We start from the raw sequence: 22,918 nt of genomic DNA on the forward strand, positions 1-22,918 counted from the left end.
TCTGAATCTACCTTGGTCTTTCCAATGATTACACACTGATCAAGCTAACCATACATCCAAAGCAATGTTCACACACTGATCAAGCTAACCATACATATAGTTGCCAACACTGCCTGATTTTCCGGAGACAGCCCCGATAAACCATGTCCTGGGTATGTCTTGGGAAGCTCCACCCCTGTTGTGGGAAGCCCTGCCCCCTGTCCACGCAAGTGATCTCACTCACAGGTGAGTATAGTTTTTTTGTTTTCATTACAGAAAAAGGGAGTAGTGGAATGATGATGAATGGGCAGGAGGATGAAGGGGGTAGTAGTATGATGATAGAGGAACAGGACGATGAAGGGAGTAGTAGTATGATCATGGAGGTGCAGGAGGATGAAAGGGTAGTAGTATGATGATGGAGGAGCAGGAGGAGGAAGGGGGTAGTAGCATGATGATGGAGGGGCAGGAGGTAAAAGGGCGTAGTAGTATTATGATATGGGGTGCAGCTGCATCATATTGGCACAAACTACAAGTATATACAGTCAGTCAGAAGGAGTGCTATGCCTGGGTCACAGTCTGTATGCTGCTCTGAGGTGGGGTGTGTAATATACTGGGGACCTGATACTGGGGTGTGTAATATACTGGGGACCTGATACTGGGGTGTGTAATATATTGGGGACCTGATACTGCGGTGTGTAATATGCTGAGGACCTGATACTGGGGTGTGTAATATGCTGGGGACCTGATACTGGGGTGTGTAATATGCTGGGGACCTGATACTGGGATGTGTAATATGCTGGGGACCTGATACTGATGTGTGTAATATGCTGGGGACCTGATACTGTGGTGTGTAATATGCTGGGGACCTGATACTGGGATGTGTAATATGCTGGGGACCTGATACTGGGGTGTGTAATATGCTGGGGACCTGATACTGGGATGTGTATTATGCTGGGGACCTGTTACTGGTGTGTGTAATATGCTGGGGACCTAATACTGGGGTGTGTAATATGCTGGGGACCTGATACTGGGGTGTGTAATATGCTGGGGACCTAATACTGGGGTGTGTAATATGCTGGGGACCTGATACTGGGGTGTGGAATATGCTGAGGCGTGATACTGGGGTGTCTAATTTGCTGGATACCTGATACTGGGGTGTGTAATGCTCCTTTTGTGTTGTTCTAACTGAAAAATTGTGGGGGAAAAAAACACTGGTGACAAGCCACACCCTGCAAACTACACACCTCTCTAGGCCACACCCCATCAATACCCACCCACATTAAACCACATCCGTTCTTGTAAACGCTAAAGTGTCCCTGGGGGAAAAAAAACTAATTTTGGCAACTATGCATACATCCAAACCAATGATCAAGCTAACCATACATCCAAACCAATGATCACACACTGATCAAGCTAACTATACACCCAAACCACCAAAGAAAACCACTACATATAACCACTGCAATATAGACTCCAGCATACACCAACATAAAATAAACCAATTCTCACCGTTCTGTTTTGCAGTCTCGTAGTCCTCTTTACAGACTAACCGGCCATCCTCCATTAGGTAAAACTCATCTCCGGTGGCCAGCTGTCGACTACAGATGATGCAGGAGAAGCAGTGTAAGTGATATACAAAGTCTTGAGCTTTCCGTACCACTTGGGTTGGAGGGATCCCCTGCTGACAGGCTGTACACTTAGTGCCAAATCGTCTGGTAAAAAAAATATATAATTATTAGAAATTACAATAGAAAAACCTCGAAAAGATGTCAAAGAAATAATAGGGGTACTCGAGAGAGAAAAGAAAATGTTTTCAAATCAACTGGTGGCAGAAGGTTTTATAGGTTTGTAATTTACTTCTGTTTTAAAGTCTTCTAGTACTTATCAGCTGCTGTATGTCCTGCAGGAAGCGGTGTATTCTTTCCAGTCTGACACACTGCTCTCTGCTGACACCTCTGTCCATGTCAGGAACTGTCCAGAGCAGCAGCAAATCCCCATAGAAAACCTTTACTGCTTTGGACAGTTCCTGACATGGACAGGGGTGGCAGCCGAGATCGCAGAAAAGAATACACCACTTCCTGCAGGACATAAAGCAGCTGATAAGTACTGGAAGACTTCACATTTTTTAAATGGAGGTAATGTACAAATCTGTATAACGTTCAGTTGATTTTAAAACATTTTTTTTTCTCCGGAACATCCCTGTAATGACAAAACAAAAAAAAAAAACATTACTGTTTGCATTTTAATACTAGGGTTTCTGTTCGCTGATGAGTGGTGAAGCTTTAGTCATGTACTGTTACCATATGTAATATATATTTACTAATTCTTAATAGCATGAGACTGGACCACCACTGGCTGGCCACCATATGGGCTCCTAATACAACAGGGCCCCAAGTGTTCTGCAGAAGACATTTAAGGTTGGCTTTGGATGAAATCATTTGCCGCTATCGTTAATCTCTTATGAGATAATACACAAATGACCAATGAGACCTCGCTGATGATTTGGCCCTTGTGTACAAAGCCAGAGAATGTGATGTTATGCAGTAACCTCCTCTCAGTTATTACCCGCCACTCATCTCTATTCCATACAATACTTTTTCAATTGTTACTAGTCCTGCACTTTTTGAGGGGCCGTGGGCTCCCAGAGGTGTAGGGCCCTCCAGGCACTGCCCTGATCCACGAATGGTCAATCCACTCCTACATACATGTTAATAATTATCTATATGTATTAGCAATACAGTACAAAATGGGTAAAAGTGAAAAAAAAATTAAAAAAATAAATATATATATAAAACTTTATACTTTAAAATGGCAGCAAATATTACTCTCCTCATAGGGGGATGGTAAAACATGAGTAACAGTCAAAACACTGAGCACTATATTATATAACATGACTGGCGGTTAGATGTAGCTATCTATATTATATAACACATGACTGGCGGTTAGATGAGCTCTCTATATTATATAACACATAACTTGCGGTTAGATGGAGCTCTCTATATTATATAACACAGGACTGGCGGTTAGATGTAGCTATCTATATTATATAACACATGACTGGCGGTTAGATGGAGCTCTCTATATTATATAACACATAACTGGCGGTTAGATGAGCTCTCTATATTATATAACACATGACTGGCGGTTAGATGAGTCTCTATATTATATAACACATGACTGGTGGTTAGATGAGTCTCTATATTATATAACACATGACTGGCGGTTAGATGAGCTCTCTATATTATATAAAACATTACTGGCAGTTAGATAAAGCTCTCTATATTATATAACACATGACTGGCGGTTAGATGGAGCTCTCTATATTATAAAACACATAACTGGTGGTGAGATGGAGCTCTATATTATATAACACATCACCGGCAGTTTGATGGAGCTCTCTATATTATATAACACATGACTGGCGGTTAGATGAGCTCTCTATATTATATAACACATAACTGGTGGTTAGATGAGCTCTTTATATTATATAACATAACTGGCGGTTAGATGAGCTCTCTATTATATAACACATGACTGGCGGTTAGATGAGCTCTCTATATTATATAACACAACTGGCAGTGAGATGGAGCTCTCTATATTATATAACACATGACTGGCGGTTAGATGGAGCTCTCTATATTATATAACACATGACTGGCGGTTAGATGAGCTCTCTATATTATATAACACATAACTGGTGGTTAGATGAGCTCTCTATATTAGATAACACATAACTGGCGGTTAGATGAGCTCTCTATATTATATAGCACATGACTGGCGGTTAGATGAGTTCTCTATATTATATAACACATGACTGGCAGTTAGATGAGTTCTCTATATTATATAACACATGAATGGCGGACGGTTAGATAAGTTCTCTATGTTATATAACACATGACTGGCGGTTAGAATGAGCTCTCTATGTCATATAACACATGACTGGCGGTTAGATGGAGCTCTCTATATTATATAACACATGACTGGCGGTTAGATGCAGCTCGCTATATTATATAACACATAACTGGCGGTTAGATGAGCTCTTTATATTATATAACATAACTGGCGGTTAGATGAGCTCTCTATTATATAACACATGACTGGCGGTTAGATGGAGCTCTCTATATTATATAACACATAACTGGTGATGAGATGGAGCTCTCTATATCATATAACACATAACTGGTGGTTAGATGAGCTTTCTATATTACATAACACATAACTGGCGGTTAGATGGAGCTCTCTATATTATATAACACATGACTGGTGGCTAGGTGGAGCTCTCTATATTATATAACACATGACTGGCGGTTAGATAAGTTCTCTATATTATAAAACACATGACTGGCGGTTAGAATGAGCTCTCTATATTATATAACACATGACTGGCGGTTAGATGGAGCTCTCTATATTATATAACACATGACTGGCGGTTAGATGGAGCTCTCTATATTATATAACACATAACTAGCTGTTAGATGAGCTCTCTATATTATAAAACACATGACTGGCGGTTAGATGAGCTCTCTATATTATATAACACATAACTGGCGGTTAGATGAGCTCTCTATATTATATAACACATAACTGGCGGTTAGATGGAGCTCTCTATATTATATAACACATGACTGGCGGTTAGATGGAGCTCTCTATATTATATAACACATAACTGGCGGTTAGATGGAGCTCTCTATATTATATAACACATAACTGGCGGTTAGATGAGCTCTCTATATTATATAACACATGACTGGCGGTTAGATGAGCTCTCTATATTATATAACACATAACTGGCGGTTAGATGAGCTCTCTATATTATATAACACATGACTGGCGGTTAGATGAGCTCTCTATATTATATAACACATAACTGGCAGTGAGATGGAGCTCTCTATATTATATAACACATAACTAGCTGTTAGATGGAGCTCTCTATATTATATAACACATAACTAGCTGTTAGATGGAGCTCTCTATATTATATAATATATAACTAGCAATTAGATGGAGCTCTCTATATTATATAATATATAACTAGCGGTTAGATGGAGCTCTCTATATTATATAATATATAACTAGCGGTTAGATGGAGCTCTCTATATTATATAATATATAACTATAGATGAGCTCTCCTACTATATAGGTAGGTAAAGACTTCATTTGAAAAGTATAAGTAGATTCTTTACAAAGAGACATCATAGGACAGAAGTGGACATGATTAAAGGCAAAAAAAAAAAAAATCTTTACAAATCTCTGGCACGAGTTGATTTGAATTTACTCCTATTTAAAAAATCTTCCAGTACTTATCAGCTGCTGTGTGTCTTGCAGGAAGTGGTGTATTCTTTCCAGTCTGGAGAGCAGAATAAGTTTTCTATGGGGATTTGCTACTGCTCTGAACAGTTCTTGTCATGGACAGAGGTGGCAGCAGAGAGCACTGTGTCAGTCTGGAAAGAATAACCCACTTCCTGCAGAACATACAGCAGTTGATAAGTACTGGAAGGCTAGAGATCCGATGTGGTCATGTTCATAGTTACACAAATTTCTTGCCAATAGCTGTGCAATGTTGCAGATTTGTAATTTACTTCTTTGAGGGTGCCCTCACACATCCTTTTTTTGTGGCGTTTTTCAGGCCTCCAAAATCTGCCAACCCATGCATTTGCGTTTTTTCAGGCATTTTTTTCTGGTGTTTTTGACTTTATGTGTGAATGATCTTTTTTGTGGTTTAGGCGTTTTTTTGTACTGAACTTTTTTCCCCTCTGCCATCACATGACCTAGCTGCGGGACCACAAAAGGTGACAAAAGTGCCAGAAAAATACGCACAGCAATGGCTTTTTTGAGACAACCATAACAAACCCATTCAAATCTACGGTAGAGTCTGGAGAGCAGGAGAGGTTTTCTATGGGGATTTGCTACTGCTCTGAACAGTTCCTTACACAGACAGAGGTGGCAGCAGAGAGCACTGTGTCAGACTGAAAAGAATACACCACTTCCTGCAGACCACACCAGATGTTCTGAAAGACAAAAATATACACTGGAGTACCCCTTTAAGTACCAGGTCTAGATTCAGCTACTGCACCAGTGTGAGATTTATTAGATTTAAAATTTACATACTGGAATTAAATTTTAATTGCTATTTATTCAGATTTCTGGTCAGAAACCAGCATGTAGCAATTTCTCATCATGTGACTCCACGAATCATTCAAGTGAATAGGGGCGCATTACACAGAAAGTGCCAGAAATTTGTAATTTACTTCTATAAAAAAAATCTCCATTCTTCCAGTTCTTATCAGCTGCTGCATGTCTTGCAGGAAGTGGTGTATATTTTCCAGTCTGTAAAGCAGGAGAGGTTTTCTTTAGGGATTTGCTACTGCTCTGGACAGTTCCTGCCATGGACAAAGGTGGCAGCAGAGAGCACTGTGTCAGACTGGAAAAAAAAATACACCACTTCCTGTAGGACATACTGCAGCTGATAAGTACTGGAAGACTGGAGATTTTTTAATAGAAGTAATTTACAAATCTCTGGCACTTGCTAAGACCAGTCGATTTGAATGAAAAAATTTGGGGGTGAACAACTCCTTTAAATAATAAATTTTAACTGCTATTTATTCAATTAAGCAAAGCTGTAAAGGTGTTGGTTCTAAACAGGATAGAAATGAGAGACGATTTCAGTAAACAGCCTTAAAATCTTGATTTCTGGTCCTAATGGCTGGCATCAAAGTATTTCTCTCCCATTGATTCAGGACATGTTAATTCACGGTGACAGGGCCGCTTTAAATGTAATTAAGCCTCACCCCGGAATAAATGTTCCTGACTGTTACACTTGGCCTCCGTCTCCGAATCCTTCCAAGCTTCTTGACATTCTAAGCATCAAGACGGTGACGGCTTCCAGCTATCTCAGTACTTCCAAGGATAAAGCCTGCATTGCTGGGATTACATTCTCAAGGCTGGGGAGAATATGTTCAGTAATACCGGCCATTTGAGTATCAGTAAAAGACCATAACAAATACAGCCTATAAATACAAGCCAGCTATCTGCCGCTCTACAGCAATGATTACAGAGGTTAGGGTGACCATCCGGGAGGGGGGGCGCCAACAGGAGAAGATTGCATTATGTATTCTGTGTCATAGGGCACAGCTGGGCTTAGACTGCTTGTGAATGCCTAAGACCCTTACTGAGCCACTCCATGCTCTGTCTTTTATATAGGTGAAAGGCCAAAACACCAACTGGAATATACGCTTCTTTCTGGTGCTATATGATACGCATGTGAGATATATTCATTGTTTTTATACAATCTGTACATTATTAGGGCTAAGTGGCAATAGTGCTATTTGCTGTCATCAAATGGGATCCCTCCTTATTTACTGGGTCCTGGTCATGTGATGATCACACAGGTCGCAGTGTTGGACTGGCCAACCAGAGAACCGGAGAATATTCCGGTGGGCCCCCAGCTTTAGAACCTACACTAATACTGACTGACATGTCGTTTCTCACTGATTCTTCATTGGTGGGCCCCTCAGGGTCATTTCCTCTGGTGGGCCCCAGATACCCCAGTCCGTCCAAGGCTTGTTATAGTACAGGTATAGGCCAATACCTGTATGCAGTGTCGGACTGGAGTATCTGGGGCTCACCAGAGAAAAATGATCCTGGGGGCCCACCAATGAAGAATCAGTGAGAAACGGCATGTCATTCAGTGTTAGTGGTAGGTTCTAAAGCTGGGGGCCTACCGGAGGATTCCTCGGTCCGCGGGTGGGCCAGTCCGGCACTATCTGTATGTCCAGGAATAGTAGAGCACAGTACTTGGATGTCTATCACATGACCTGGATAAAACAGGCAACCCTAAGATATCTTAAAAACCATGACCTGTTGAAGTGATGGCTTTAACAGGTCACTCTTCAGCTCACCGCCCAATTTGATTGCAGGACAGAGACTCTATTGTAAGGGTCCTATTACACTGAGCGATTTTTAACGATTAACGACTATTGCTGTGTTTACACGGCATGGAACGAATTCGAACGATTATCGTATGTGCAAACGCAGCGAACAAGCAAGCGACGAGCGAGAAATCGTTCATTTTGACCCTTAAACAAGTTCTCAAATCGTCGTTGGTCGTTTGCAAAAAAGTCGCAGATAGTTCCGTGTTCACCGATTTAACCTATGTGCAAAATAGACTTAAGCGATCGCAAAACAATTTTTGCGTACAATGTATTGTTCCATCTAAACGCTAATCGTTATAAAAAAAACGTTACTTCGAAATCGTTAATCATACGATCGGGCCAATTATTGCTATGTGTAAACCCAACATAACGATAAAGGATCGCAAACGAGATTGTTTATCGCTAACCTGAAATCGTTCACCATATTACACAGAACGATAATCGTTACTTACAGTCGTTACTACAATCTATTGCGATCGTTACTATGATCGTTTATTGCTTCTGAGCCCAGAAAAACAATGGACAATGTGCAATTACAACGATTAGCGAACGATTAACGATAATTTTAGGTTCAGATCTATATCAACGATCAACGACATACGAACGATTTTTCGATCATTGCCTGAAATTACACAGAAAGATTATCGTTTAAATTTAAACAATTTAACGATTTTTCACACGATAATCGTGCCGTGTAATAGGGCCCTTAGTCTACGGAGCCCATATACTGAGTCGGATCAGTACACGAGCCAGTGAGTGAAGTGCACAAGAATAAAGGGACCTTGACCAATCAAACGTTTCGACATGTCTGGTCATGATGGCCATCTTTCTGGATAGGGTCATTTTAGCACCAAAAGATGACCATCTATTTATTAGTAATGATGCCCACAAATAATAATAATATTATCACGCCAACAGTTTTATGAAATAACGTTCATGATCATTACTTGTGTCCGTCATTATTAATAGAAGGCCATCCTTTGCTGCTAAAATAGCAGCCACCCAGAAAGACAGACATCATTTTCCCTTTGTAAAAACATAGCCTAAAGAAAAATGTTATCGGAAAATTACTTATTTTCTAAATCAACTTGTCTTGTTAAACATATTTTTAAGACTTTTTGAAAATATTTCTGTAATTTTCCATTTCACTATATTATAAAATAATCCGGTAATCTTGCAGTTTTTAATCCGACTACGAAGCCTATCAATAAGTTAACAGATACTCCCCTCCTCCTCATTACAGGCAACATCACCACGAAAGTTGACACCACTATATAGATCGGACCAGACTAATTCTCTATAGGTGATACATTACATTGAGAAAACTCAATGAAGGACACTTACTATTGAGTCTAAAATGTGATTTTAAAAATAAATGACATATTAAAAAAAAAATTTTTACCCAGTCAGATAGGACTAGTTCAAGAATTAATAAATATGTGAATAAAAATTGCAGAATATTCACAAACAAATTGTGCAAAAAAAAATTCACCTACTACTGACCAGATGAACGCCTACACTTGTTTTTGTGATTATTTTTTAAATTGCACAAATGATAAATTGGGCACAAATCCTGTAATATGCAAATTTTTAGGCCAATACTGAAAAAAGGCAGATTACGAGAAAATTGTTTCTAAAAAATTTTCGCCTGGTTCATAAATAGAACTTAGTCCAAAAATGGGTGTAAAAACCATGGGGGAGACTTATCAAACTGGTGTAAAGTAGAACTGGCTCAGTCGCCCCTAGCAACCAATCAGATTCCACCTTTCATTTTCCAAAGAATCTGTGAGGAATGAAAGGTGGAATCTGTTTGCTAGGGGCAACTGAGACAATTCTTATATATACCAGTTTGATAAATCTCCCCCATATATTTACCAAACATACCATTTTACACCTATTTTTTTGTTTTTGCACTCTTTGGGGGAATATTTTTTTAGATGCGATTTTTTAATATCTGTCTGTTTAAAATATTCACCCAAAAATTTGCATAATCCATGGTTATTTTTATTCACAAATTTATGAATATTTGTTAATGTAGTGCTATTCAGCTGGGAAAATAAACAGACAAATACTCAATAGAAAAATGGCATGTTTTAGACTCAATAGTAAATGTCCCCCAATGTCTATTGTTTTATATGTCCATGGGGATTGCTGTAAAGCATACCTCTAAATGCTGTTAATAGCAGCTCAGTTTGCTGTCCTCATAAAAATTTATTAAAAATGTAACATAAAATTATTTATTCAGAAAATAGAAACAGAAAAAAAAGAACATACACATGTTTCAATACCAAGTAGGTGATACCTTTCCTATAGGGCAGGTTCAGACACAGTAAAATAAAAGCTAAATAGGACTGTAACTTCGAGTAAAAATAAATGTGGGAACAGATGGAAAAAAAACGGATGTATTTTGCAGGTGGTAAATAATGAGCACGTTCAGTATTTGGATGGTCGTAATAAATTACGGATGTTATTCTATATGGCCAATTTCCCATTAACTTCAATCGAGCAAATTATTATATTGGAAATACGGACATATTTTATGGTGTGAGAACATAGCCTTACCTAGCACTAGACACTCAGAAGATGGATACGATCAATTGGAAAGTGATGAAATGTTCACACTATATGCTATCATTTACTATTGTAGGAAAGCCCTTTTAAAAAGGATATAAAATAAAAATGTACATATCATACTGAGACCCCCGCCAACTGCAAGACAAAGGAGCAGAGGTGCCCAGTGATATCTAACCAGCTCAGCTTGGTTTTCATAGATAGATAGGAGATAGATAGATAGATAGATCGATAGGAGATAGATAGATAGATAGATAGGAGATAGATAGATGATAGATAGATACAGAGCCGGATTAAAGAGAGGGCACCATGGGCACGTGCCCAGGGGCCTCCACCACTAGGGGGCCTCCACTAGCCCAAACCTGGAAGTGGTGTCTGGGAGCCAGTCCCACGCACAAAAAGCATGTGGAAACCCTACCTGGACACAGTACTGGCCACACTGCATGCTGTCCAGGTAGGGAGGTGTAGGGTTAATCCTGTGTAAGCATCTCCCTCCTGGCAGGCTCAGACTCCCCCCTGGTGGGTCTTTGAATGGATTCTTCCTGTCAAGCTTCCGGGTACCTGTCTCCTGCTGAGGCCCTCACTCCCCCCCTCGCCCCTCCCCCTCACTGAGGAAAGGACAGCGTGGGACCTCAGCAAGGAAACCTGATCTCTCCAGCAGGGATGTGACATCATGAAGCATGCTGGAGGATCTGTCACAGTGGCTTTCAGGCTGAAGGAACAGAGAAGAGCCAGAGGAGAGAAGACCTGTCATCTGCCCAAATCAGGTGAGTATAAGGCTTTGTTTTGTATTGGCACATCAGAGCAGGGATATATACTATAGGGGCATATATCAGAGCAGGGATATATACTATAGGGGCATATATCAGAGCAGGGATATATACTATAGGGGCATATATCAGAGCAGGGATATATACTATAGGGGCATATATCAGAGCAGGGGGCATATACTATGGGGGCATATATCAGAGCAGGGGGCATATACTATGGGGGCATATATCAGAGCAGGGGTATATACTATCGGGGCATTTATCAGAGCAGGGGTATATACTATAGGGGCATATATCAGAGCAGGGGGCATGTACTATGGGGGCATATATCAGAGCAGGGGTATATACTATGGGGGCATATATCAGAGCAGGGGTATATACTATGGGGGCATATATCAGAGCAGGGGTATATGTATGTGCAGTGTATGATATACAGCCTGTGTGCAGTGTATGGTATTTAGCCTGTGTGCAGTGTGTGATATGCAGCCTGTGTGCAGTGTATGATATATAGCCTGTGTGCAGTGTATGATATATATAGCCTGTGTGCAGTGTATGGTATTTAGCCTGTGTGCAGTGTATGGTATTTAGCCTGTGTGCAGTGTATGACATATAGCCTGTGTACAGTGTATGATATTTAGCCTGTGTGCAGTGTATGATATATAGCCTGTTTACAGTGTATGATATATAGCCTGTGTGCAGAGTATGATATATAGCCTGTGTGTAGAGTATGATATATAGCCTGTGTGCAGCATATGACATGTAGCCTGTGTGCAGCTATATATGCCATGATCCTTAGGGTATATTCATATGTACCATATCCGCTATAGATTATACACAACCTTTAAGTACTTTCTGGGTGCTCTTTACTGCTTCAGGTAGTTTATATGGTTGGGAACTGAAGATGGGACCTAGACTTGCAAGTCCAGGTTCTGCCTGCGATTCACAACTGCATATGCTAGCTGTGGTGGCTGACACAGTGGGCAGGAGAGCACAGAAAGTACTGAAGTGCTGTGTTCTCGCATTAAACACACCGCAATGCTCACCCCTCCCCCATCCTGTCTCTAGGGCCTGGCATCTTCCTCTGCACTGCAGCCTCTAGGGACCATCATATGCAGAACAGAGGAGGATGCTGAGCCATACAGCCAGGAGTGAGGAGGGGTAGGTGCTAAGTCCACTACAGTAATCAGCCACCTATATAGATTGCTGTATGTTTTATTTGTGGGAGAAGAAAATGGGGGGCCCCCAACAAAATTGTTGCCCAGGACCTCCACCAACCTTAATCCGGCCCTGGATAGATAGATAGATAGATAGATAGATAGATAGATAGATAGATAGAAAGATAGATAGATAGATAGATAGATAGATAGATAGATAGATAGATAGATAGAAAGATAGATAGATAGATAGATAGATAGATAGATAGATAGATAGATAGATAGATAGATAGATGTTTTATTCTGCATCCATGGTGACATTGGCCATTAGATTGCCTGTACTAATATCTCATTTACATGTAAATACCATCAGTATTATGGATGATGATCTTAGGATTTATTCTCACACCATGGTGGCGGGGCACACTTATTGTTACTTATATAACATTATGTAAGGGGGCCATTTGCTGTTTAGTAGACAGCGTTACCCCTCAGGTCAATGTTTCCTGCAGCAGTATGTGACTTAACTACTCAGAGACGGCATTACAGGGCTTACATAATCCAAAGCCACCAAATCTAAGGGAATGAAGCTACTTGTACACAGGAGTCTTAGTGATGAGAAAGCTGCAGCGGTCAGTCCAGGGGGAGTTCTGTGCATTGGGTGTGGAGCTGTGTATTGAGTAACCCCATACTTATAACTTGTTTACCAGACTTCCAACAGATTTTCAATGTGCTTTAGACACTTTATAGGCATTTTTGGGCGTTGAGTGACAAAGGGGCAGGGCTTACTGACATGGCTTTGCTAAAAGGGGGTGTGGTTTATTTACACCAAAAAATGCAGCACTTTAGGAGCACATTTTTGCCATAAAACTAATACATAATACAAAACTACACAGTCCAAGGCAATGTTCACACAGTAAAAACAGTAATGTTTAAATAATAATAATTATTAAAAATACAGTCGAAATTGTGATGGAAAATAAAACAATGGGAACAGGTGGGGGGAAAAACTGCTGTATTTTTTAAAATCAGGAGGTAAATATAAGCATTTTCATTATTTGGATGGTCATAATCAACTACGGCTATAATTCCTTATGCTGTTTTTACTGCTGGACAATTTCTCATTGACATCAATGGAGGACATTGTTACAGCCGTATTTTAACCTCATAATTATGGCAGTATTTTTTTTTTTCTTACGGAGTGTGAACACAGTCGTAAAGGGTCCTTCCGTGCAATAGAACAATGGTGCAGAGTGCAACTCGGGCATTCTTGAGTCTCATAGCTCAGTATTTGAATACTGGTGGCTAAAGAAGTTAGATGCAGCCCTAGGGAGTCTGGGAAAACATGGAAACTTGGACAACTTTTTCCCCCCATCATATTGGGCAAGTTTGTCCCATAGTTTAAAGGGTTTATCAAACCTTATAAAACTGATGATCTGTCCTCTGGATAAGTGATCACTGGGGGTCCCACTCCCAGCACCCCTGCTGAAGGAACTGCGCTGCTTGTGTAAGTGTTGCAGCCCCTTTGATGTTTACAAGCACTGGTACCTGCATCTCCACTATTACTATTAGTAGCACTGGTGCAAGGTACTGCAATATAACTCCACAGTGCAACGTCTCAAATTCCATTTATTTTGTGGAAACTGCAAAATAATGCAAGCAGTAATTTTTTTGTCCGTGCAAATACTGCAAAATAAATGGGAAACCCACTGGACCCCACTGAAGTCAATAGGATCTCTCAGGTATCCATCTGCATCAGTTAGTGTCTGTTCTTGAATAGACCATTCATCTCCATTCTGTGGCAGTAAATGGACTTACCAATGAAGGCTCTAAACTGGGCCTCAGCCCTTCATAGCCTCAGTAAAACTCCCATAGAGCTGCAAAATTTAAAAGCTAAAAAAATAAATTCTAAAGCTCATATATTCAAAATTTCATAAATTTACCTACCTTTTGTTTAAATGCAAAGAGGGGGGAAAAAAGTAATTGAAAAGTGAATGCCACCTAATTGGTTTTTAATTTCTGTTTGTATTGATTATTTAATTTCTTGTACTTTATTATTTATTTATTATTAATTTTATTTATTGTTTTATTTTATTTATTTCATTTTATTATCTATTTATTAGTTAGCTATTTTTATTTTTTTTTATAGCAGACCCTATTCACATAAATAGTGTTTTCTAGGTATGCTCTGTGACCTCTGCAAAGGGAAGGGGGAGGCTGAGCTGTGAGCTTCATCTATTGAGAATGGTTTATTGTCTTTTCACAGGTGTGACTTTTCACTGTATTGCTGTCTGTGGGCATAGGGAGGGCACTGCTAAAAAAATTATAAAAAAAAAATCAAAAAACATCACATTTACATATAAATCTTAAAACTGTGACATATTTATTAAGAATAGTACCATTGGGTATTGATCACTATAAATATAAATCCTGTGGAGGTAGAAACTTTTTGATTGATTTGGAATGACTCTTCCCTTAGTTACTAGCTGCTCTGGATAGGGAAGAAAGTCAGACGTGTTGCTGTATAACACCAACCAGAGACATTACACACTTTTACTGGTATTTCACTGCTTACTGGCCATCGGACCAAGCATACAAGCATAGGTTTGACAATGCGTTTTGTGGTGACTTCTGCCAGTGTCTGCATATGATGTACTATCCTAGAGGCTACTAACTATTTTATCATGTGCTGAATTATCCTCATACAGGAAGATGCCTAAATAATAGTGCCATATGATGGCACCTGAAAAAAAGAACACAATGCCACTTAGTGGAGCTCATATAATGCCGCCATATAGAACCAGGGCACAAACATACAGGGCACAAACAATACTAACATACAGCGCTCATAGAATACCAACATAGAGTGCTCATATAATACCAACATACAGTGCTTATATAATAACAACATACAGTGCTCATATAATACCAACATACAGCGCTCATAAGACCAACATAGAGTGCTCATATAATACCAACATACAGCGCTTATATAATAACAACATACAGCGCTCATCTAATACCAACATACAGCGCTCATATAATACCAACATAGAGTGCTCATATAATACCAACATACAGCGCTTATATAATAACAACATACAGCGCTCATCTAATACCAACATACAGCGCTCATATAATACCAACATAGAGTGCTCATATAATACCAACATACAGCGCTTATATAATAACAACATACAGCGCTCATCTAATACCAACATACAGCGCTCATATAAGACTAACATAGAGTGCTCATATAATACCAACATACAGCGCTTATATAATAACATAGTGTTCATATAATAACAACATACAGCGCTCATATAATAACAACATACAGCGCTCATATAAGACCAACATAGAACGCTCATATAATACCAACTTACAGCGCTCATATAATAACAACATACAGCACTCATCTAATACCAACATACAGTGTTCAAATAATACCAACATAGAGGGCTCAAATAAAATCATCAAATATAAGGCACAAATAATACCAACATACAGCGCTGATATACTACCAACATACAGTGCTCATATAAAACCAGCATATAAGGCAAAAAATATTACCAACATACAGCGCTCATATAATACCAACATACAGTGCTCAAATAATACCAACATAGAGGGCTTAAATAATACTAACGTACAGCACTCATATTATACCAACATATAGCGCTCATATAATACAAACATACAGCGCTGATATAATACCAACATACAGTGCTCATATAAAAACCAGCATGCAGAGCAGAAATAATACCAACATAGTGCTCAATTAATGCCAATATGCAGTGCCCAAATTATACCAACATACAGGGCACAAATAATACCAACATATAAGACATCAGAGATGAAACTTACAGTAAGTTCAACCAAACACAAATACAGTCATAGGTCTCTTAGGGCTGCATCCATCTTTTTCAGGCAACAGGATTTAATGTTTTAAGAGGTCACGTTCGGCCGAACTTACTATAAGTTCACTCATGTCTACTGGGCATAAATACCATCATATAGTGCTCAAATAATAATAAAATACAGCTCCCAAATTATAATGTACAGGGCACAAATAATAACAATATACAGGGCACAAATAATAACAATATACAGGGCACAAACACTAACAATATACAGGGCACAAATAATAACAATATACAGGGCACAAATAATAACAATATACAGGGCACAAATAATAACAATGTAAAGGGCACAAATACTAAAAATGTAAAGGGCACAAATAATAACAATATACAGGGCACAAATAATAACAATGTAAAGGGCACAAATACTAACAATATACAGGGCACAAATAATAACAATGTAAAGGGCACAAATAATAACAATGTAAAGGGCACAAATACTAAAAATGTAAAGGGCACAAATAATAACAATGTAAAGTGCATAAATAATAACAATGTAAAGGGCACAAATAATAACAATGTCAAGGGCACAAATACTAACAATATACAGGGCACAAATACTAACAACATACAGGGCACAAATAATAACAATGTAAAGGGCACAAATAATAACAATGTAAAGGGCACAAATACTAACAATATACAGGGCACAAATACTAACAACATACAGGGCACAAATAATAACAATGTAAAGGGCACAAATAATAACAATGTAAAGGGCACAAATACTAAAAATGTAAAGGGCACAAATAATAACAATGTAAAGTGCACAAATAATAACAATGTAAAGGGCACAAATAATAACAACGTACAGGGCACAAATACTAACAACGTAAAGGGCACAAATACTAACAACATACAGGGCACAAATAATAACAATATAAAGGGCACAAATAATAACAATATAAAGGGCACAAATACTAACAACGTAAAGGGCACAAATACTAACAACGTAAAGGGCACAAATACTAACAATATACAGGGCACAAATACTAACAATATAAAGGGCACAAATACTAACAATATACAGGGCACAAATAATAACAATATACAGGGCACAAATAATAACAATGTAAAGGGCACAAATACTAACAATATACAGGGCACAAATACTAACAACGTAAAGGGCACAAATAATAACAATATACAGGGCACAAATACTAACAACGTAAAGGGCACAAATACTAACAACATACAGGGCACAAATAATAACAATATACAGGGCACAAATAATAACAATATAAAGGGCACAAATACTAACAACGTAAAGGGCACAAATACTAACAACGTAAAGGGCACAAATACTAACAATATACAGGGCACAAATAATAACAATGTAAAGGGCACAAATACTAAAAATGTAAAGGGCACAAATAGTAACAATGTTAAGGGCACAAATAATAACAATGTAAAGGGCACAAATACTAACAATATACAGGGCACAAATAATAACAATATAAAGGGCACAAATACTAACAACGTAAAGGGCACAAATACTAACAACATACAGGGCACAAATACTAACAACGTAAAGTGCACAAATAATAACAATATAAAGTGCACAAATAATAACAATATAAAGGGCACAAATACTAACAATATACAGGGCACAAATACTAACAACATACAGGGCACAAATAATAACAATATAAAGGGCACAAATAATAACAATATACAGGGCACAAATACTAACAACGTAAAGGGCACAAATACTAACAACATACAGGGCACAAATACTAACAATATAAAGGGCACAAATACTAACAACGTAAAGGGCACAAATACTAACAACGTAAAGGGCACAAATAATAACAATATACAGGGCACAAATAATAACAATATAAAGGGCACAAATACTAACAATATACAGGGCACAAATAATAACAATATAAAGGGCACAAATACTAACAATATACAGGGCACAAATACTAACAATATACAGGGCACAAATAATAACAACGTAAAGGGCACAAATACTAACAACGTAAAGGGCACAAATACTAACAATATACAGGGCACAAATACTAACAATATACGGGGCACAAATACTAACAATATACGGGGCACAAATACTAACAATATACAGGGCACAAATGATTTCAACATATAGAAGACAAATAATGGCAACATATGGGGCACAAATAACACATCTATATATAAAGTAAGCTAACAACAATGGTATACAATTCATATAAAGTTGGTCAGTCTTTGATGGCCCATTCAGGAGGAAATACTCCTACATCCTAAGTGGTCACAGAGGCCGCACACCCATGAATCCTCCTTTCTGTGGGACGCACCTGCCACTGTTGTATATATCTTCCTGTAATCTGCATCTACTTCGCTGACATCGGTGAGTGCCGTGGTATTCTCTGTTGGACATTTATACCATTGTTGCACCTAGTGCTATTCCTACGAGCACCACCTGAGCGAGCACGTCGCCACCGGTACGCTGTGTCTACGGGGCCTAGAAAGCCGTAGTGCCTGCTCTATCTTCTTGTGTTACACCCATGAATCCCTATGTGCAGTTATGGCTGAACACATCAAGCTTAAAAAAATATAAAGGATTGTCTGCAGAAAAGACCACTTGGACCATCTAATCTGCCCCTTTTTAGGATAGATAGATGTTTATCCAGGCAGGTTTACATTCAGTTACAGTGGATTAACCAACCACATCTGCTGGAAGTTTGTTCCAAGCATCTACTACTCTTTCAGTAAAGTAATATTTTCTTGTGTTGTTTCTGACCTTTCTCCCAACTAATCTCAGATTATGTCTCCTTGTTCTTCTATTCAGGTTTTTTTTAAAACACTGCCTTCCCGACCTTTATTTATCCCTTTAACATATTTAAAGGTTTCTATTTTTTTTTTTTTTTTTAGATGAGGTCTCCAGAACTGGTCACAGTATTCCAGATGTGGTCTCACCAGAGCTCTATACAGCGGGATCACAGTATGTCTCTTCCTACTGGTTATACCTCTAGCTATACAACCCAGCATACGATTTGCTTTTCCTACCGCCTGGTTGCACTGGTGACTCATTTTAAGGCTGCCAGAAATTACTACCCCTAAACCCTTCTGTTCTGAGGTCTTTGCTAATGCAGAACTACTGTTATGATACTTACATTGAGGATTCCTCCTCCCCAAGTGCATTATTTTACAGTGTTTTGACCACATATCTAGTAAAGCTAAAGCATACTCTATATTACTGACACCTTCAGGAATATCAACCTCATTGCACACTATTGTGTCATATATACAAAAAGGTTCACGGTAGAGGGACTTAATCACCCTTAATCACAGTATAGCTTACTAATTAGTTATAGCTATGGGTGTCACTCTACTCAATTATCAGAAAAACCCACCATAAAGATGAATACAAAAAACAGCCATGGACATAGATTCTGAATCACTACAAAGTTTATTTATCACAATTATAATGATGACATGATAAAAAATAATATAAAAATATCACTAAAAAGTATTTAAAAACAACCAGGTACAATACATATAAAATAGACAACAACATAGGTAAACACTATTGTGTCAGCAGATAGACAAACCTTACCTACCATACCTTCTCCTATGTCACTATCCTTACCTACCAAACCTTCTCCTATGTCACTATCCTTACCTACCAAACCTTCTCCTATGTCACTATCCTTACCTACCAAACCTTCTCCTATGTCACTATCCTTACCTACCAACCCTTCTCCTATGTCACTATCCTTACCTACCAAACCTTCTCCTATGTCACTATCCTTACCTACCAACCCTTCTCCTATGTCACTATCCTTACCTATCAAACTTTCTCCTATGTCACTAACCTTACCTACCAAACCTTCTCCTATGTCACTATCCTTACCTACCAAACCTTCCTCTATGTCACTATCCTTACCTACCAAACTTTCTCCTATGTCATTATCCTTACCTACCAGACCTTCTCCTATGTCACTATCCTTACCTACCAAACCTGCTCCTATGTCACTAACCTTACCTACCAACCCTTCTCCTATGTCACTATCCTTACCTACCAAAATTTCTCCTATGTCATTATCCTTACCTACCAAACCTTCTCCTATGTCACTATCCTTACCTACCAAAATTTCTCCTATGTCATTATCCTTACCTACCAAACCTTCTCCTATGTCACTATCCTTACCTACCAAACCTTCTCCTATGTCACTATCCTTACCTACCAAAAGTTCTCCTATGTCACTATCCTTACCTACCAAACCTTCTCCTACTTCATTATCCTTACTTACCAACCCTTCTCCTATGTCAATAACCTTACCTACCAAACCTTCTCCTCTGTCACTATCCTTACCTACCAAACCTTATCCTATGTCACTATCCTTACCTACCAAACCTTCTCCTATGTCACTATCCTTACCTACCAAACCTTCTCCTATGTCACTATCCTTACCTACCAACCCTTCTCCTATGTCACTATCCTTACCTACCAAACCTTCTCCTATGTCACTATCCTTACCTACCAACCCTTCTCCTATGTCACTATCCTTACCTATCAAACTTTCTCCTATGTCACTAACCTTACCTACCAAACCTTCTCCTATGTCACTATCCTTACCTACCAAACCTTCCTCTATGTCACTATCCTTACCTACCAAACTTTCTCCTATGTCATTATCCTTACCTACCAGACCTTCTCCTATGTCACTATCCTTACCTACCAAACTTTCTCCTATGTCACTAACCTTACCTACCAAACCTTCTCCTATGTCACTATCCTTACCTACCAGACCTTCTCCTATGTCACTATCCTTACCTACCAAACCTGCTCCTATGTCACTATCCTTACCTACCAAACCTTCTCCTATGTCACTATCCTTACCTACCAAAATTTCTCCTATGTCATTATCCTTACCTACCAAACCTTCTCCTATGTCACTATCCTTACCTACCAAACCTGCTCCTATGTCACTATCCTTACCTACCAAACCTTCTCCTATGTCACTATCCTTACCTACCAAACCTTCTCCTATGTCACTAACCTTAGTTACCAAACCTTCTCCTATATCACTATCCTTATCTACCATACCTTCTCCTATGTCACTATCCTTACCTACCAACCCTTCTCCTATGTCACTATCCTTACCTACCAAACCTTCTCCTATGTCACTTACAGACATATTAAAAAGAACAGGACCCAGAACAGACCCTTGTGGCCACCACTGTAACCAGTCTCTGCTCAGAATATACACCATTACCAACAACCCTCTGATATCTATCCTTCAGCCAACAACAAAACCACTAAACTATCCAGGGAATCAAGTCCAATCATTTCTAACTTCTCTCTCATCTCTCTATGGGGAATTGTATGAATTACAACACTAAGCCTAAAATAACAAGGCCCTATACATAAACTTCCTACTTAAATTATTTTATTTTTATACAGGTTTTTATTAAATCTTTAGTTTTACAAACAGATACAATTGGTGTTAATTGTTTCCTTAGTGCGTCCACATGACCAATTGTTTCCTCAGCAATAACAACTGGGGGTCGGAAAGGGGGGGAGGACAGGGCCAGATAGCTTATATAACTTTTTAATGTGTGTTAAATAAGCTGAAAAAGAAAATCGCCGGAGTTGCCCTTTAATACAGTCCCTAGGGCTGCCTAGAAAACTAGGGTACAGCCATAGGCCATATGTTGTATCTATGTTTTCCAGGACTCTCTAGGGCTGCATCTACCTCCTCCAGCCACCGGTAATGTCGCAAACTCAGGTTTGTCCTCATCCGAGTGTGCTTAAAGTTCGCTCGTTTCTATTTAAGAGCCAGTAATGTACAGTATATCACATACTGTAGATGGATTTGCCACTACGATTGCCAATTTGCCACTAAAGACTCTTCCTCAGTCTTGTGGATCACAACTACAAGATGAGAAATATGGTTTGTTTTCATGCATCTCATCCCGGAATACGACCATGAGGAGCAATCTTTGTGCCCACTGGGCAGCCTTATGGTCAAACATGGATCGTACCATCACAGAATTGAAGGGCTTTAGGTAAATTGCAAGAGAACCACTTTGTAAGACATATGTACTCCAAAGGCTTTCCTATAGTGTTCTACTGTATGTACTTTAAAAACACCCTTAAAGGGGTTGTTCACCCCCCAAAAAAACCTCAAATCTTCCGGTACTTATCAGCTGCTGTATGTCCTGCAGGAAGTGGTACTCTTTTCAGTCTGGAGAGCAGGAGATGTTTTCTATGGGGATTTGCTACTGCTCTGGACAGTTCCTGACATGGATAGAGGTGGCAGCAGAGAGCACTGTCTCAGACTGAAAAGAAAACACCACTTCCGGCAGGACATACAACAGCTGATAAGTACTGGAAGACTTGAGATTTTTTAATAGAAGTAAATTACAAATCCCTGGCACTTTCTGACACCAAGTGATTTGAAAGGAAACAAAATGGTGAACAACCCTTTTAGGATTTTCTGCTGCAGATCTGCAGCAGATTTGATCTAAATAGCTGAACACAGCATCAAATCTGCACCATCAAATCTGCTGCAGATCTGCTGCGGATCCTGTACTTGTGAATGCACCCTTAAAGGAGTTTTCTGGGTTAATATGATTAATGG

The 22,918-nt window shown here is 39.0% G+C and overlaps 1 protein-coding gene across 1 annotated transcript in view; it reads right to left on the reverse strand.

Annotated features, from left to right (window-relative positions):
• The window catches only part of LHX4 (LIM homeobox 4), a 42,401-nt gene that overhangs the window by 9,003 nt on the left and 10,480 nt on the right, over positions 1–22,918 (reverse strand). Inside the window, exon 3 of the mRNA XM_069981900.1 lies at positions 1,489–1,691. Within this exon, the coding sequence (XP_069838001.1) occupies positions 1,489–1,691 (203 nt within the window). The remainder of the gene's footprint in view (positions 1–1,488; positions 1,692–22,918) is intronic.

Source organism: Dendropsophus ebraccatus, chromosome 8 (assembly GCF_027789765.1).
Source record: "Dendropsophus ebraccatus isolate aDenEbr1 chromosome 8, aDenEbr1.pat, whole genome shotgun sequence".
NCBI classification, from domain to species: domain Eukaryota; kingdom Metazoa; phylum Chordata; class Amphibia; order Anura; family Hylidae; genus Dendropsophus; species Dendropsophus ebraccatus.